General features: G+C 37.9%; 2 protein-coding genes across 3 annotated transcripts in view; one reads left to right on the forward strand and one right to left on the reverse strand.

Moving 5' to 3' along the window:
- The window catches only part of CTNNA2 (catenin alpha 2), a 504,365-nt gene that overhangs the window by 144,440 nt on the left and 341,589 nt on the right, over positions 1–18,336 (reverse strand). The gene's annotated exons all lie outside the window — the stretch shown is intronic.
- Positions 13,522–16,665, forward strand: LRRTM1 (leucine rich repeat transmembrane neuronal 1). The gene is made up of 2 exons (XM_069856549.1): positions 13,522–14,066; positions 14,310–16,665. Exons 1-2 carry the CDS (start codon positions 14,040–14,042, stop codon positions 15,927–15,929), a joined length of 1,647 nt encoding a protein of 548 aa, XP_069712650.1. The 5' UTR covers positions 13,522–14,039; the 3' UTR covers positions 15,930–16,665.

An 18,336-nucleotide genomic window follows, 5' to 3' on the forward strand; every position in this document is an offset into this window, starting at 1 on the left:
GTGCTGGAACAGATTCCTTGAGAAGTCTTCAGTTCTGGAGCTTACAGGAGGAACCTATTTGTCAGGAATGACAAAACTAATACAACCTTGGAGCAAAAAGAAAAAGGACTAGGTGATATCTTAAATCAACTGCACTTTTATGTACTAAGGAGGTTTATGTGGCAATGACTTGCCCAGCTATAACAAATAGAAGGAATAACATTAAACAGAGCAGAGGGGCTTTTTAACTTCTATTCATAGAGGTTTACACTTCTTTAGGAAGACTAGGTTATATAGAAACCTCCAAATAATAAATGATTATTTATGTAGAGGCTCCAAAATACTGTCAGGGCAATTTCAAGGTACTACAGACATCCACATTCCATGATTTTTGACCGATTACTCAATTAGCTTTGACATGATGTTGTCTAAAATGGTATTTTCTAAAATTCCAATAGAGTAAACACATTGCAAGAAGGCAACTATATTTTTATAGTCTGCTGTAGTTGCTAAACAAACGTATTCTGTTTCGTAGAGAAACATCTGGAAAATCTACTTTGGAATGAAAAGTAAGGAGTGTAGTGTATGCTATATAGCAAAAGAAGAATTTTTTTTCAATTCCTGCAGTTACTAGGATAGAAATAAACCATGGAAATGGTTATAGGAGAAATTTCACTGTATATCTAAAAATAATTATTTCTATTTAATATTGGGCTACAGACGTAACAGTTGAAGTGCAACATCCATCGTAACACTCACCATTTCATTCAGATTTTAATGGCAATTCTTAGGTAATGTTGCATTCGAAATCTCTGAACATAGCACTCGGGGAAAATCCAGTCAGCAAGAAATATAAGATGAGAGTGTGAATGTGCTTATGAGCTCTTCAAGTAACGTGCCAGAAGACTTTGTCCTTGACAAGCACAAAGAAAAGCCAAACACCTGTCTGCCTATTATCCACTGCCAATCTCCTTTAATACCAAACACCTCTGCTTTTCAACAGATACTTCAGTCTGTAAAAACACTGAAAAAGAATAAATGCTTCTATACTACTACTACTTCAAACAACGCGAATCAGATTTTTAAAAATCAGATTGGTAATGGGAAAGCTAGGAATTTGGTTTTGGACCATAAATCCAAAGCCTTTTCTAAATTAATATTTTATCTTACCATCAACACGAGCAGATTTTCCAAACTAGAAAAAAATCCAAACCAGTTGTTTTTATTTATTGAGGAAACCAGTTTTTTTTCAGCAATACTTGCTCATATGAGTAGGATAGACATTTTAAGGAAGATAATTTTTATGATGAAGGTGAAGAAATACTGGAACAGGCTGCCTAGAGAGGTGGTAGATGCTCCATGTATGGAAATGTTTAAGGTCTCGTTGGCCAGGGCTCTGAGCAACCTGATCGAGTACAATATGTCCCTGCTCACTGCAGGGGCATTGGACTGGATGACCATTAAAGTCTCTTCCAACACAAACCATTCTATGTTCCTACGATACAGTCACAGGAGAAGCAATGCTGATCTTGATTAGATTACTTATGAACACGGACTTGCAGGAGGAAATCGTATTTCCATGCTCTGCTTCTCTCATAAATAATGTGCTCACACCAGGAAATGATCTGCAGGATCTTAATGGCTTTTGCCAGTAGGAATACCACAGAAGCTAGCTAGTTGGATGCTTTGTTTGTGCTTCATATTTAATTGGAAATAACCAGTAGCCGTCTCCCTGACACATGAGATCTTCAGGATACAGTTCCAAACCACATTCTTCTCTGACATGTGTGGCTATTCAATGGGTCCTTAGCAGAGAAAAAACATATAGCCATACAATTTGGGTGGCGGGGAAGATCTTCAGATATATGCTCCGCAGTTACTAATAGGAGCACAAGGTCTTTTCAATACTGGAATAGAATTTTTGATGAAGTGCCTGGTGGCGAATTTGAAATACTAGCCCGGGGGCCCCAATGAGACATAATTCATTCCAGTAGCTAGAACAAATCTAGCTTCTACATCCATTCTTCTAAAGTCATTATTGACCCAAGGGAAAATGCTAGCCTTAAGCAAGTTTTAATAAAGACTCTGGTGGAGTAGTTTCTGTAGCACTAAATGCGATAATGAGAAACAAGCCACTTAGCTGCAATAGACCCAGGACCTGTCTATAACCCGAAAGTCAGTTTTCTGAGCTTCTTGGGATTCTTTCCAGAGATGAAACAGGCATCCAAAAGAGATTTAATTACCTTGCTCGCTAATTTGTTACATAAAAATCAGTCAGGCTTAAATGGACCAATATTCTGCTTGTCCTATATGAGCATAATTTACTTTAACACTGTTTCTATGAAGTAAAAATGTCCACAGACTAATCAAATCTGGGTTGAAAACCAAGGTTTTTACTAAACCAATAAAAGCGTGAACATCTAAATCTGGCCTTAAACATTGCTCTCCTTTTGAATTTTTTGCAGTTTAGTTTAAACAATAAATCTTTGTATCTGTCTGTGACCACAAGACCTAGTAGCAAATGGCATCACTGATGTTACAGACTGTGGCAGTTTGAAAGCTTCTTGTGCAATTACTGAAAACTCTCTACGGATTTAGTATGTAAACAATAACAATAAAACCTGATAAGTAGCATGCATTCTTCTGAAGTTAGAGCTGTATTTAATATAAAAAACCCACCGACTATTCCTCATTCAGCCCCTTTTTAACCATCAACCACAAAATAAAACCTTGCTAGACACAGTGGAAGTGATTTGAAAATTAAACTAAAGTCTTGATACAGAGAGATAGAGAAAGGATCCTTTGTGTGACTGTTATGAACATTAGTCTCCCTCCCAGGCAGAGCAATCACAATCTTTTGTGCCTGTTGTTGATGTCTGGCATTCATTCACAGAGAGATGCTTTGTTTTATGTCTTCAAACTCTGCAAGCAAGTCTTTAAGTTGGGAAAGTCAGGGGAGGAAAACGGAGGAATAGACTCCTCTGCACTGACGAAGCACAAAGAAGATAGGGTGAATATAGCAGCGCTGTGAGCAACAAGGGAAGATCTGAGAATATTTTCACTCCTAATACAATGCAGTAAACCCCTGGTTCTAGTCTTGCCCTCAGCCAAGACAAGCCGCGTCTAGGTACCTCACTCTCAAATTCACAGAAAAATATTATTTGCAATTTTTAAAAGACTGGTCAAGTACTTACTGCGCATAGCAAAAATAAATACTTTAATGACGGGGAGGTATGGGCTACACACTTTATAGTCAAACCATCAAATTTAAAGCCACTATTCTGTATTTGCAGCCAACCCATTCATTTATTTCACATAAAAAGGAAGTTTTGGGTATAATCCTTTTTATGAAAACTCCTAAAACGTTTTTAGAAGTTATGGGGGAATCAGTGTGTGCTTTATGATCCAGAAGGATTGGTGCTTACAGGCTTCTTTTTTTTTTTCCTTTTCGGTACTCTTTGAGTTCAGATCAGATACTACGTGATGATTTCAATAAACGTAAAATTAAATCACGTTTCTGTGAAACTCTTAGCCGTTTATATAGACAACATGCGGGTTAGGGAGGGTGCAGGAAGTATTTCTAGCTTGAATGGAGATTAAATGTCAAGAAGACTGGAGTTGCCATCTACTGGAGTGTGCAAAGAATGACAACTGACATGCAAAAATCCTGAATGGAAAGCACTAGTCACAATAACAGTATGGGTAAATCCTGTATTACTCCAGAATTTTTCTTCTTTTTTAAAAAAAAAAAAAGATACAAAGGAAATCTCCAAAGACAAGGAATTATTCTCCACTTTTAGCTTTTGAAAAGTAAGAAGATGCACGGGCAGGCTGTATTAAAACAATCTCATTTGCCTATGTCTTCGATCCACATTCAGCAAAAGATTATGTTATCACTTCTCATCAGAACACAGATAATTCCACTTCCCAGCTTCAAAAGCACAATACAATGGCAGAACTGAAAAGGAGAGAATGGTAAATTCTTCAAATACGAGCATCTAATCACCACTGCATTTTTAAACAAGCACTTTTAAACACAATATAGTGTTATGGAATATCTTCAGTCAATGAAAAACTGACAAATATAACAAAAATAATCTTAGAGTTGCTTATCATCAAAGACAGTTGCTCAGTATTCACTGAGCAGTTCCAGTAATATCTAATAAGTTCACACACAAGAAAAAAATATTCATGCATGTTTGTAGATGAACTAAACCAGAATTTTTATTTCCTACACACAGGTCTTGCAAAAGACCAGTTTTGTTAATAACACGATTAATAATGTACATGTTTAGAACTGGACAGACAAACAAAGCAGACTTCTCCAGGGCAGTTCAGAGAAGAAAAGAAAGAAAGAATGTCCTTAATATGATCTGAATGAAATTATACAAAATTAGCAGGATACATGATGTGGATGACAGGTACAGCCTAGAGATTCAATGTATTTGTAGACTTGTGCACAACATATCCAAACTCATGAGAGCAGCATCTAGTTAAAAACCGTACATATGCACTGGTATTTTTTGAAAACAGCTTAATATTTTCTCATATTTAGTGAAGTTGTTTATTAGGCTCTTACTAAATGTAGAGTATGAAGTGACTGGACAGAAGTATCTGACATGTGAACTATGTTATTATGAGTAATGGAGTTCATACATAAAGGGTTATTTCTCTGGAAAACGTCAGATTGAATAATTACTGGAATTAATCCCAGAGGGCTTTAGAAAATGTTTCTGCCCAGTTTCAAGTTACATTTTTGTCACATTTTTCTTTTGACTAGAGGGCAATCTTTAATTGCAGTTTTAAGTGAAACAAGTACTCTAAGCAATTCATCAAACATTATGAAAAATGATGTATATCTCTAACAGTCCTTGAAAGTAGCTAATTCACTTTTTACCCTCATCTCTTGGCAATATGGTAAAACCCAGTCAATAAATAAACTGTTTTTTTCTGCCTCTGAAACAAAAAAGCGTACTATCCCTATTTTTCATACATCAGGTTAGGTATAGATTATTCTAGAACTGATATATTGGAATATTACTGGCAATATTATTAAGATAGGTAGGGAACAGATGATAGCATTATTTGGCCTCTTGGATTTCTTAAATCTAATCAGTATTTAATGGCTATAACGGTGCCAACAAATACAGAAAGTCAGAGAACACTTCTCAAAAGACTCAGAGCTGAATGTGTTTCAGGGAAGTATCCCAAGGTCAGCATTACTTTGCAGGGCTGCAGATCCATCCAAAAGCCTCCGTGGTCTGGCAGCCTGAGGACCAAGAAAAAGCTGCACGTATCAAAAGGAGGTTTTTTGTGATGAATGCTCTTGTTTCTGCTGTCAATATGATCTGCTTTGTGCAAAAGGTAAAGAAACAAACACCTTCCAACTTCATCCCTCTGGCCCTAGGGAAGCTTCTTCTAACACCATTTTCAATGTGTTCTAGTGCTCATTGTCTTCACGGCCTGTACAGTCATGAAAACAGCTAGACATGACTTCTGCAGACCCAATGTCAGGACATGGTTCAAGCTCAGATAACAAAACAGGCTGCAGAAAGACAACATGACCAAACCCCAGTTGGTATAATTGTAATTCATTACTTCTTGACCAAGAGTTATTGCCTTGAACACCCAAGCTGTATTAATTATTATCAGATCCATTAGGACACCGCGATAGTCAGTTCTTGCTGGGCATTACACAGGGACACAGGAAGAGGCAATCCCTGAAACAAGAGATGGAAACAAAACCAAAAATACTCCTAGCTGTATGGAGAACAAGGACATGGAAAAAGAAAAAAATAAAAATACATACAATTAATTAGAAGAAGCTGAGTGAGGATCAGGACGCGTAGTGCTGCTTATCAATTCTTTAATTTTTTTTTTCTTAAGGCTTCATATCTTTAATGCCTCTCTGCTCAGCAACTCTGAGTTCCAGTTTTTAAGTACAAAAATGTTGCCTACTTGCCATTCTCTCTCCCCTTCTGATATCTGGGTATATTTGGCAATCACTATCATAGCTTGTCTCGTCACCTTTTGTCCCCTACCGGTCAATTCCTCAAATGTGCCCCCGTTGAGTAATGTACATGGCAATGCCACTACAGGTCCTGGGGGCTGAAGGATGATGCTGGAGGACATTTGGGAAGAGCTCCTCTGCCCATCATGCACAGGGCTTAGCGGAGAAGAGGAATCACTGGGTACAACATACCACGAATCATGAACCCTCAGCCAGTCTTCACAGACCACACCAAAGTGGTGCATCACTCAAGAGTTTTTTCACCAGTGATTGCCCACATTTTGAGGACTGCTGTTAGGAACATTACCAATGTAGTAATGAAAAATGGTTTTTTCTTCCACAGCCATGCCTGCAACATATAGCATCCATTTAAATACCTAAACATCTTTTCATAGAGAAAAATATCTGAATAATGGGGAAAGAACTACAATATATCTTGAGGCACAGGCATTTCACAAATACTGACCTTTGATTTTGATTTAGAGGCTCTAACTAACAAAGCCTGGCTCAACACCAAATCTGAAGAAGAAAATCAGGCACTCTCTTGTCAAATTATAATTAATTTGCACTACAAAAAAAAAACAGAGCAGAAGTAAGCCAAGTGTTCTTTAAAAATGGTCTCTAGATTTCAAAACACACCACAAAATATCCTATATCTTGAAAAACAAGCTGATCTTTTCCTGTCTTTTGGAGCTGATTATGCATCTTTCCAGTCATTTAAAATATAAATTGAGTCCTAAGAAACAATAAGCTCTCCATTTTACATGAATATTAAAGATTCAAAATTACAGCAGGAGGAGAGAAAATATGATTCTGAAACACATCTGAAGTAAACCTGAAAGCTTTTTTACTATCCCCCCACCCACCCAATATGCTGTTTCATCTTTAAAAAGATATATAATGTAAGGGTAATTTACTTTAATACTATTATATGTATGTTGAGAATGTGGTTCACATGCTTTCTATAGCTTTGCAAGTAAATTAAGGATCTTCACATATGTTATTAGAATGGAGTATGTCTTTCTATACATTTATTCAGAGTACAGGAGCAACACAAAGTTTTGATTACATTGTGTGTTTCTTCTTTAACAGACATGAAAAGTATTTAGCACGGACGCATAAATACATTGAAATAAAACCAAAGAAAAGACAGCATGGCACATTTCAAACCTCACAAAATCAGCTGTTGAGCACAGCTGGGTTTCTAAAATCACACATACACCACACAAACCATCCCCACCATAAGAAACTGTTTAGTATTGTCTCAGTATTTTTAAGTTGTTTAAAAAAAAAAAAAAGGTCAGGTTATTTTCTTTTTATAGAAGGTATGACTAACTTTTGTTATGCTTTTAAATATGTCCTCTGACACTCCTAACCTCTGATTATTTCTCTCAGACATTACATCAGTTGAAAATAACATGTAATGAAGCCATAAATATTTCAGGTAGTCAACAAACCATCGTCTTTAAGTTTGCAAAAATCACAATGACTTCTCTTTGAAATATGAGTCTTCAACTTGGTTACTGCATTATTTGGTGTATGTGCTAATAATTCAGATTCCCTCTGATCTCACAATAAGATGCAACACACAACCAATCATAATTCCAACGCATTTTATCCTGAGTTTTCCCTTCAGAGCAGAAGGATGAAAACCTAAAAATCCTGCCTGCTCTATCTGTCAAAATAAAACAGTCCGCGCTAGACCTGATCACCTATTTGCTATAGGCTCTCTGCTACAGTCCAACATCTATTTCCATGACTACGTAATCTATCTTATATTGTTCAGGTCCTAAGTAATTCCAGGAGTCAGACCTAAGAATATTTCATATTATATAATTTCTGAGTAACATTATCCAAAAGCAGAGTTTCCTTGAAAAACCCTCTTTGGCATCAACTCAAATGGTACCCTCTGTCATGGAAGAGAGCTTAATAAAAATCTTTACTTTATTTCAAAATTCTAGTTTAGCACTGACTTTACCATCAACCTATATTTCTTGCAATAATGCATCTACAAAGGGCAGCAGAAGGTTTGTTATCTTTTCTGATTGTGCTTTAAAATACATTTGGAAAGGAGCAAGAGAAACGGATTAAAAACAACTGATTGCCTAATACTGAGAAGAACAGATTTTCTGCTCTGGGAAAATTTTCCAAGAGCAGTTCATCCTTTTGTAAAAAGACTTTCCAGGAGACTGCCAGGAACAGCTTTCAACTTGTTCATCCTAGCTTTCAATAATTGATTTCATAAATTCCTCTCCATTCTCTCTATTTCCTGTACCTTGAAAGTCTGAAAAGTGTTTATTGACACCAAACTTGTTTTGTTGATACGAAGAGTGGGGTTTTTTTGCATCAGGAAGGCTACCCCACTGTAACAAGTGTGGCTTCTCTGCAGCAGGAGTTTGCTGGAATGGTTATACCTGCATTCCCAGGTGAGACTTGCCAACTTTCTGAGCAACCCGAGCTATTCTGGAGAAGGACACAAAATGCTAGTATGTTATGGACACACAGTGGGTTTAGGGCCATAATCAATTTGGCTACAGGGGAGATTTTTCAGTCCTAACCAATCCTGCTATTCTGCCACTTTATAGTGTATTCATAGTTGAACCATCATCCAACCTGATGAATCTGAGTAAATTCATCAAGATAAATTAACCAGCCAATGAACATGAGATGCAATGGCGTCAACAGCCACCTTGAATTAGTTACATCCATGTACGAACAGACTTTGTTTCAGTGAAAAGGAGTTCTAAAACACAAATAAAAAACCAGTTAGCACTATAGTTTGTTAAAAAAAATAATCCTTACACAGAAGAACTATCAACAGTAGAAGCAGGCAAAGCAAATGCATTCAAATGTATGGATAAGCTGTAGCCCTCTTTGCTTTTAAGCTAATTGGAAATCAATTACAATTCATTCACTGGCACCTCCAGAAATGCTTGAGACAAACCTTTCTAGAGTGTCTAGCTTAGCATTTCTGAAGGTGGAACTAATTGATTTCCAATTAAATATGAGTAACTAAAACCTTTACAATTGCTAAGCATTGCACTCTACAAATGCTTCTGCCAAGACTTCCCAAAACATATTTAGAGATATAAATTTGTAAGAGTTAATTGAAAAACAAGGTTTTAATTTCCACTTTCCCTATAAACTAGGTGTTCTAACAACCCAGTAACCATAACATACCAGTCTTTGCTTAACCAGGATGCTACAGGATCTTCAGCAATGTGTTGATTGATCACAAAAGTATAGCTTTTACTTGTTGTAACACAAGTAATTTTTCCATTATACCTGGATATTCACAACTGATAACACTGCCTAGAGCTTTGACAGCACATCCAGTAATCCATAGGCAATTTCGCAGCTACTTAAGAGAATCAGTAACTTTTTAGCTTATTCAAGTAGTCTACCCGTAATGAACGGAAAAGAGAGACTCTTTATTTTACCACTGACATATATTCCTAAAAATCTTATTTCCACACTGCATTGACAGTTCTGCACATATAGAGCTCTACACGACTGCCTGCTATTGAATGTGGCTGAGGATGACAATGCAGTGACTGCAATGAGAGAAAAAAAAAAAAAAGTGTTTATCACATTGTCAAAACCAATAAGATTTACGTAAGAATGTCTATTATTTCAAGGCAGTAACAAATCCAATGTGTCTGTTCTGCGCTGCAATAATTTAAAGGCAGCTATCATTATTACCTTGACATCTTGAAGCACTAGAAGTATTTCAGTCAAAAGCTTGGGTGGTATAGTGCATTTTTATATTTAGTAAAAGAGACATGTTATATAGGTGATGGACTTCTTATCAGCTGAGACACTGTATTCTATATAGAAAGGACAACCGGCCAAATGCCAGGGATAACCATCTTGGATTTAATTTGTTTCACTTGAAGTCACCTCTTTCTCTTCCTTTTTCTGTTTTTAAATGTTTCCTTTATACGAAATTTCATGGTTCAATGCATTTGAAAATTAAAAACTACTATGTAAGATCAAGGTTTGAGTCTGTCCATTCATGAAAGGAAATTAAAATCATCACTGAAAGTTCCACTTTTTTTACACTGATAGAAACCATTTAGAAAATACCAGAAGGAAGAAGTATACTCAGTATTTAATATACTATTTTGTCTTTTCATATTTTATTGATTGATATGTAAAAAATGTATATATGCATAGCTAGACATTAGTGGTCCGATTCTGATCTTAATCCCCAGACTGAAAAATCAGGCAGGTTAAATATTGAGGTACAAACAGTAAAGTCATGCAATACAAGGAATTGGTAAATAGGAAGTGATTCTGAGGCTAGTTAAATAAAACATGACATTTACATGTCCATCCCTGGAGGTGTTCAAGGCCAGGCTGGATGAGGCTTTAAGCAACCTGATCGAGTGGAAATTGTTCCCAGCCTTGGCAGGGGGGTTAGAATTGGATGATCTTTAAGATGCCTTCCAACCCAAACCATTCTCTATGTTTAATCTGAACACAATATTAAAAATGTGTAGTCTAAATACATTGAAAAATGTTCTCCTTTTTCAACGTGAGCAATTTTGACAATCACTGCTGCGTGTTGCCTGTGAATTATACTTGCCATGACTCCAAGAAATTGCTTCCCAACTAAACTTTCTAAAACTTTACTCATGTTGTTCTTCTGTAACCTACTTTAAATCGATTTAATCAATCTCCCTTAAACACATATAAACTTAGTTTACGCTTCTTAAAATGTTTTATAATAGCACATTTAATAAAGCTAATTTAAATCTGCTAATTTATAGAGATTTGCCAGAGGCTTTGAAACTTCAGAAAATGTGTAAACTTCACAGTTTGGCTGTGATAACAGCTCAAACAGGGGAAATTAAGCGCTTTGCATTACAATCATGTTCAAAGTGGATATCTAGTTTTACTGCAAAAAAAGTACATTTCAAAAATAAGGAAGAAAACCAAATCTGCAAAAGATATTTCAGGGCTAAGACATAGATTCACTTAACTTTGCCTTTTCAGATCCATGTGCAACAGTTCTTGATTTCCATCACAACTCGACACTACCTCAGCATCACAGCCCCAAACATATATTGGGATCTCTCATTAAAGTCTGCCTGGATTCTTCTTTTGCAAACAAATTTTGGTCAAATGAGAGCAAAGTATCTCGTGCAATAGACCTCTGACAGATCTTCGATATAGTGTGCTTAGGGCCATTAATTTTGGGTCCCTAATTCTAGTTGTCAGTTTTCCAGTTGATGCTATATAGGTTTGCTACTGTCTGCTCCAATTTTTACCTCTGGAAACCAAATGATAATAGATTATATGCCAGTGAGGGAACAGGTAGATTGGTTAGGATCCAAGCTGTATCCCAGGTGATAGCAAGAAGAAGCAGTGAAAAAAAAAAATATCCTGCTCTTCACAATAATGTATCAAGGAGTTTCATCTCTACTAGAGGAATTCTTCACTTTATATATAGCATTTAGATGGTAACTAAATGCTCATTATCATCATCTGACTTGCAGAAAATGTCAGTTTTCCCTGAAGACATAGTTGAAAATTTTAGAGCTAGTGTTGCAGATCTCTGCCCAGATTGTTACTCATTAAGTCCTACCCCATGAAGATTTGTAGAGTTGCAGTCTTTTAACGGATGCAGCCTTAGTGCTTTGAACCCTTTTTCAGTATCTGCAAAGTTCAAGTAACCTTTTAAAATGTATTTTCCTGCTAATTGCATCAAAATATTTGGTAATGTGACATGGAATATATTCTTGGAGAAGATTTTTTTAGTCTCTTCTGCTTCAGCTCTTTCTCCCGGTTCTGTCATTGCTTTCCCTCCTGCTTTTGTGTACCGAGAAACAGAATTAAGGTGTACTGCAACCAGTGGACACTTGCATAAACAGCCTGCTTTAAATAAAACAGCATGATCTTGGGAGAGGAAGAACACGTTCAGCTTTCCTGCCCAAATGCTAAAACATATAAAAGGTTCCTATACTATTAAAGCATCACATTTCTGCTTTGAGACAACTGAAACGCAAGGGCTGTGACTAGCAGAAAAATGTGAATAAATGGAACAGAGAGCATAGCACATTGATTCCCCCGGTCTGAAACGCAGTCAAAGTGGTTTATACATCCGTCATTTATTTAAGACTTTGGCAAATACATTTGTAATGAATCTCCTTCACACATTTTTATGCACGAGAGCTTAAGTTTTCCAGGACTTCTGTAAAACAAGTTTTACTGCATCAAATTACTGCATGCCTTGATCTCTACCAGCACACACTCACAGCAGCCAGTCACACTCAGACACAACGAACAGCTCTAGGATTTCGCAGCCCTGTAACAGATACTTAAAAAAGAAAATTAAAAAAAAAAAAAATTAATGTGGTTGTGAAAATGAAAGCAAATTTAACAGTTTTGCCCTGCCTCCAGCATTTCACAACCAATGTTGACTTGAAATAAGACCGATCTTCAGCAATACTTGTATTTCCATTGAAACTTCTTCATAGGGATTTCATGCAGAATCGTGAGCTGTCAGCTCTGATCGCATTCACCAGCACACAGGCTTTAGACTCTATTTCATAACAAAAAAAGATGGCCAGAGTTTTCCTGACAGAAGTACCGTATATTTTTCAGTCAGTTAAAATTACAGAGAGAGCTCATTGTCAATGCATTTCCCATAGATAAAGAGGACAGCAAATTATCAGGCAAGGATTTTTTTTTGTTTTTTTTCATACACAGAAGGAAAAACAGTACAGTCTGCAGAAGTTCCCAACTAATCAGGTTTTAAACCCCTTCTCTGCATGCTATCAACATGGTCAGAGTAATGTCTACGTTGATCTTATTCCAAAAGCACAGTAATCTTTATGCTGCAAGAATTAAGAGTTTTTTGTGCCATAGCGTACACTGGAAGAAAAAAAAAAAGCCTCTAGGAGAGGCATGTGCTGAACACACACAAAATATGCAGGATGGAAAAAGACCAAATGTAATTAAAGCTTATATGAAACCAGACATTCCTATTTGCAGAGCTCTGGCTGCATTTCTATGAGAAAGAATGCACAGAATTTCAAATCATGCTCTATTTAGACAATGTCAGAATAAAAACACATTCCCCCTCGCGCCCCCCCCGGCTCCCCACCCCAAGACCCCAAAAGGCAAATCGCATCATCAGAATTAGAGAGAAAAAGCAATCCAAAGATACTGGTTTACATATTCCTTCCCAAAGCAAGAAATCACGTCTCTCCCTCTCCCAGCTAATAGTTTATAAATTCAGACTTTAAACAAAAGAAGAGGTAAAAAAAAGAAAGATTCCTAATTCTCAAGCTTCCTACTTAGCACTGCCTCGCTCTTGATGATTTGTGCGGCTGTGTGTGCGTGCCTGTTTGAGAAATGGCGAGATAGGCTTAAAGTATTTTCCATTTCATCAAAGAGCATATATTACTTTCCTGGTTCGCTCCAATGTTGGTTTTATGCCCACCCCTTTTCAATCTGCCCATGTCTGAGATGCACAGTGCAGGCGTACAATCATGAGCAGCTTACGACACTCAGTGAACACTAGGTGCCTCTGCATGCTCTAGCAACATACTGCTCAGCTGAAGGGAAGGGATTCTTGCTGTCTCTCTCTGCTCTAAGCATCACCTAACAAGCAAAGCGAACAAAGAATGGGAAATAAAGCTACCCTTAGCCGGTCAGTGAATGAATGGTAACCTCTCTATGGAGTAAAGGTTGTGCCGGTCAATGGTCGTTGCAAATGATGGACATTAAACAGATTGACAAATCCTGTGGAGTCGTTAGTAAAGAGTTTGGAGTTTTTTTCCTGCCACAGTGTTAACTGCAGAAAAAAAGGACAGAGGGAGAAGGAGAAGATCAAGCTCATGTACATAGTTCTGAAACTTGCAGGTCCTAGGAGTCAGCTAAAAAGCTAGCTGGACAAGCCTTTCGCTCTTTGAGCAGAAGCGAAGTGAGACATTGTGAGCTTGCCAGCCTTGCACAAAACTGAAAGGGACTGAATTTGTAGCACAGAGGGGTCTTTTTTAGCTCTGCATATAATTAGTCCAAACACAAAGGAAGCAACTGAATGGAGGTTGTCACTCTCTGGAAAAGGGTGGGTAAGACACTTTTTAATTAAATTCTTTCATGAAGAAAGATTTTTTTTTTCTTTGCTGCAGCATTTAACATGAACAAAATCACTATCATTTTACCTTTGAATGTCTGTGAACTTTAATGCTGTACAGCTCCTGCATGCTGTAAAGTGAAATATTTGCCTCTGTGTTTGTTCTGTTTGCTGTTCTGCTTTGATTTTCTGGCTTTGTTTTGGTTATTTTTCCCTTAAATAAATATGATGTAGAATTTGAAAAGATTCAATGGACATTCTCGAGCATATTTGGAAATATTCTTGCTAATGGATTTCCTTCTTATTGGTCTCTGTTTAAACTGGCTGCTGAGGAAGCCCCCGGGGTTGATATTGTGTACGCTGGGTATCTTTTCTAAAATGCTTCCAGCCGTGAATAGTGGGTGTCCACAGCTATGTCGGTGTGAGGGCAGGCTTTTGTACTGTGAATCACTGAATCTTACAGAGATGCCTCGCAACCTGTCGGGCATGATGGGCTTGTCTCTGCGGTACAACAGCCTTTCAGAGCTGCATGATGGACAGTTCACAGGGTTAATGCAGCTCACGTGGCTCTATCTGGATCACAATCACATTTGCTCAGTGGAGGGGAATGCCTTTCAAAAATTGCGGCGAGTTAAAGAGCTCACCCTGAGTTCCAACAAAATAACCCAACTGCCCAACACCACTTTCCGACCCATGCCAAACTTGCGCAGTGTGGATTTATCATACAACAACCTACAGTCTCTGGAGCCTGACCTGTTTCACGGGCTGAGAAAACTAACAACTTTGCACATGCGGTCGAACGCCATCAAGTTTGTGCCAGTGAGAATTTTTCAGGACTGTCGCAGCCTGAAGTTTCTAGACATAGGATACAATCAGTTAAAGAGCCTGGCTCGAAACTCTTTTGCAGGCTTGTTCAAACTCACTGAGCTGCACCTTGAGCACAATGACTTGGTGAAAGTGAATTTAGCCCATTTTCCCAGGCTCATCTCTCTGCACTCTCTCTGCTTGCGAAGGAATAAAGTTACCATCGTAGTAAACACTTTGGACTGGATATGGCAACTTGAAAGACTGGATCTCTCCGGCAATGAAATCGAATACATCGAACCTCATGTTTTTGAAAGCGTACCTCACCTCAAAACCCTGCAGCTGGACTCCAACCGGCTGACCTACATTGACTCCCGAGTCCTCGACTCCTGGAAGTCCCTCACTAGCATCAGCCTTTCTGCAAACGCCTGGGATTGCAGCCGCAACGTTTGTGCCCTGGCCTCCTGGCTGAGCAACTTCAAGGGTCGCTACGACAGCAATCTGCTCTGTGCCACCCCTGAGTACGCACAGGGCGAGGATGTTTTGGACGCCGTGTACGCTTTTCACTTGTGTGAAGACGTGGCAGACCCCACGAGCGTTAACACCCTCTCCCCGGTAACAAACAACAGCGACCAAATGTTCAGCTACGGCTCTGCCACTGCCACGTACGACGTGCAGGACAGCGAAGGGGACCAAACGACGTATGCCATAACCGTGACCATGCCCGGCGAGAACTCAGAGAACGCCGTTCAGATTCACAAAGTGGTGACGGGGACCATGGCGCTGATTTTTTCCTTCCTCATCGTGGTTTTAGTGTTGTACGTCTCCTGGAAGTGCTTTCCAGCCAGCTTAAGACATCTAAGACAGTGCTTTGTAACACAGCGCAGAAAGCAGAAGCAAAAACAGACCATGCATCAAATGGCTGCCATGTCAGCCCAGGAGTATTACGTTGATTACAAACCCAACCACATTGAGGGAGCCCTGGTGATCATTAATGAGTACGGATCTTGTTCCTGTCACCAGCAGCCAGCGAGGGAATGCGAGGTGTGATTTTCCGTGGGGATTTAAACAGTGTGCAACCAAATAACAGCGTGCAGGCAGACAGTGGCACGGAGCAGGGGGGGGTTGCTGTGCTTTGCTGGTGATTTCTGACACGCTCCTCTGCTGAAATTGCTAAGAGGGGCTGTCTCAAAGACTTGATATTTTAGCTTTATCGTGTCTTAAAAATCTTCAGGACAGTCAATCTTAAGATTTCATATGCTAATACTCCCTTTGAAGATCTGTCAATATTCAGGAATCTGAGAGTGTAAAAAGGTACCAATTATTGATCTTTTGTAAACTAAGAAAACTGTTTAAAATAAAAAAAAATAGCATTTACAGTTTTTACAGACTGGTGTATATTACATGAATTGTTCCCTGTATACAAAATGCAACAGCTTAACCTCTTTTTCTCTTCATACTGAGTGTTGAAATGAAAGTCTAGGAGTAAAGAAGCCACGTAAAACAGAAAGCTGAAAATGAACCAGATGGCTTCACATTGTAATTAGCACACATTCACTTACATCGTGTTACTGAAGATATGAAGCATGACACTGGAATTGTATTTTTGTTAATGTGCTACCTGTAACTGGATGTCAAGTACAACAAGGAACCAGTGCGCCTCAGAAAGGCTAAAGTTTGTACCGTGTCCATGGGACAAGATTTCTGAGGATTTTTAAGTAGATCACTTGTTAATTGCTGTAAGATCCATAAAAACTGTATTGTAACCCCTAAAAGTACTTTTAATCAAAACAATACTGCAAAACCTCACTAAAAAAAGAAAAAAAGCCAACAAGCAACAAAATCCAAACTACTGAAACACTGCCAAAATGTGCTTATCAAAGTGAAAAAAAAATCTAAATTTAAGGTCTTTTACTAGCATTTCCCACTTTTATGCTTGTTTTGAGCAAAGAAACCCTTGCTTTGTGCACTGTGGTGCTATGGTGAATGGGGAAGAGCAAAAGCTGTTCAGTTCTCAGTGGTGAAACCTGTGTGTCTTTCAAGAGTAAAACCCCAGCTGTAACACTGTCAGAGTAAGACAGAGTTATTAGAGCATAGATCTGGCTCCTATAGTAAGCTGCTAGCCAAGCCTATTCGTGTCCCTCACTTTCACCACCAGCCTTCACTAACAAAACAACCCTAAAAGCTCTGCAGAGGCTGAAAGTAGACAAACCTTTCTTACTAATGACTGATAAATGGAACTGATGGATATAAAGCAGTGATTTAATAATGTAGAATCACACAGCTGTTTTATTTGACTGCCCTTAAATAAAGGCTTCCTTTCCTTGTATTTTGGATTTTTCATTCCACTATGTGAACACCCTACAGATTGATTTTTTCAACTCCTCTCATACTAATGAAGATGAGGTAGTTTTATAACATCAGGAGAGCATCTTGAAATTTTCTTCATACAGCATTACATGCTAATAAAATATTACAGATAATGAACTTGGTATCATTTCTATGTTTTGTACATGTTTCTCTATCCTTAGTTTATTACTAATAGAGAAGAATTTCAGAAATCTAAGATATTTTTTCTTTTTTTTCTTTTTTATAGCATCAAACTGCCACCTACTCTTAAAAGGCTACAGCAGACTTATAAAGCAAAGACTAGGCATGAAATAAACCTTTTCTTTTCCTGCACAGCAGGTTTTAGCCATTAATTTTAAACATAGGGAGTGAATTTTATATTTTTTTGTGACTAGCACTATTTGTAAGGAGTCAGAACTTATTTTCCTGTATTTGGTTCATCTCATCCTCTTTAATATTAAATGTGGTAATAGCCTCTTAACAAAATTTCTGTTCAGCGAGACTATAATATTATCTGTAAAAGCAACGAGATTATGCCTTGAGAGGCAATGTTTTTCATAGGAAATTTCAGGAAAATCAACTGCTTTTTTTTACCAAAACCACTGAAAATTCACCCACAGCTTTGAAAGAAGCCATCTCTCTTGAAAATAATGCACATTTCTGTTTCTGTGCCTCAAACACACGAGGGCCTGATCTATCCTGAAACTCCCAAGTGACTTGAGAGTTTGAGTGTCCGTGTATGAACTTAAGAGTGTGAGAGCAGAGAGTAGGTAAGGAGCCCCTTGTCTCTATGGGTGCCTGATCATATTTTAAGAAGAAAGAGTTTATGCCAAGCTAGCTGAAGGCCAAAATATAGCTCTTTTCCCCATTAAATCATTCTCTGAAATCAAAAGGGAATTTAATTGAAAAATTTGCTCTATGTATTTGGACTACATTATATGACCACAAATAAACATGCAGCCCTGCAACCGGGAGGACTGGTTATAGCTAGTTGCCAGGAAGCTTCCAAACCCAATAAAGATTATTAAAATATTGTCTGCATATGGTAAAATACATACACATGTACATAGATGAATTATCTTGATTTCTATAGTGACCCCTGGTTGCT

The sequence above is a fragment of the Phaenicophaeus curvirostris genome, chromosome 4 (genome assembly GCF_032191515.1).
Source record: "Phaenicophaeus curvirostris isolate KB17595 chromosome 4, BPBGC_Pcur_1.0, whole genome shotgun sequence".
NCBI lineage: Eukaryota > Metazoa > Chordata > Aves > Cuculiformes > Cuculidae > Phaenicophaeus > Phaenicophaeus curvirostris.

What these genes read in the sequence shown, in the direction of transcription:
- LRRTM1 (XM_069856549.1), top strand. Translation starts at nt 14,040, where the DNA reads ATGGAGGTTGTCACTCTCTGGAAAAGG. An exon ending in TTGTCACTCTCTGGAAAAGG is followed by an intron (nt 14,067 to 14,309) that starts GTGGGTAAGACA and finishes AATATGATGTAG; the next exon opens with AATTTGAAAAGATTCAATGG.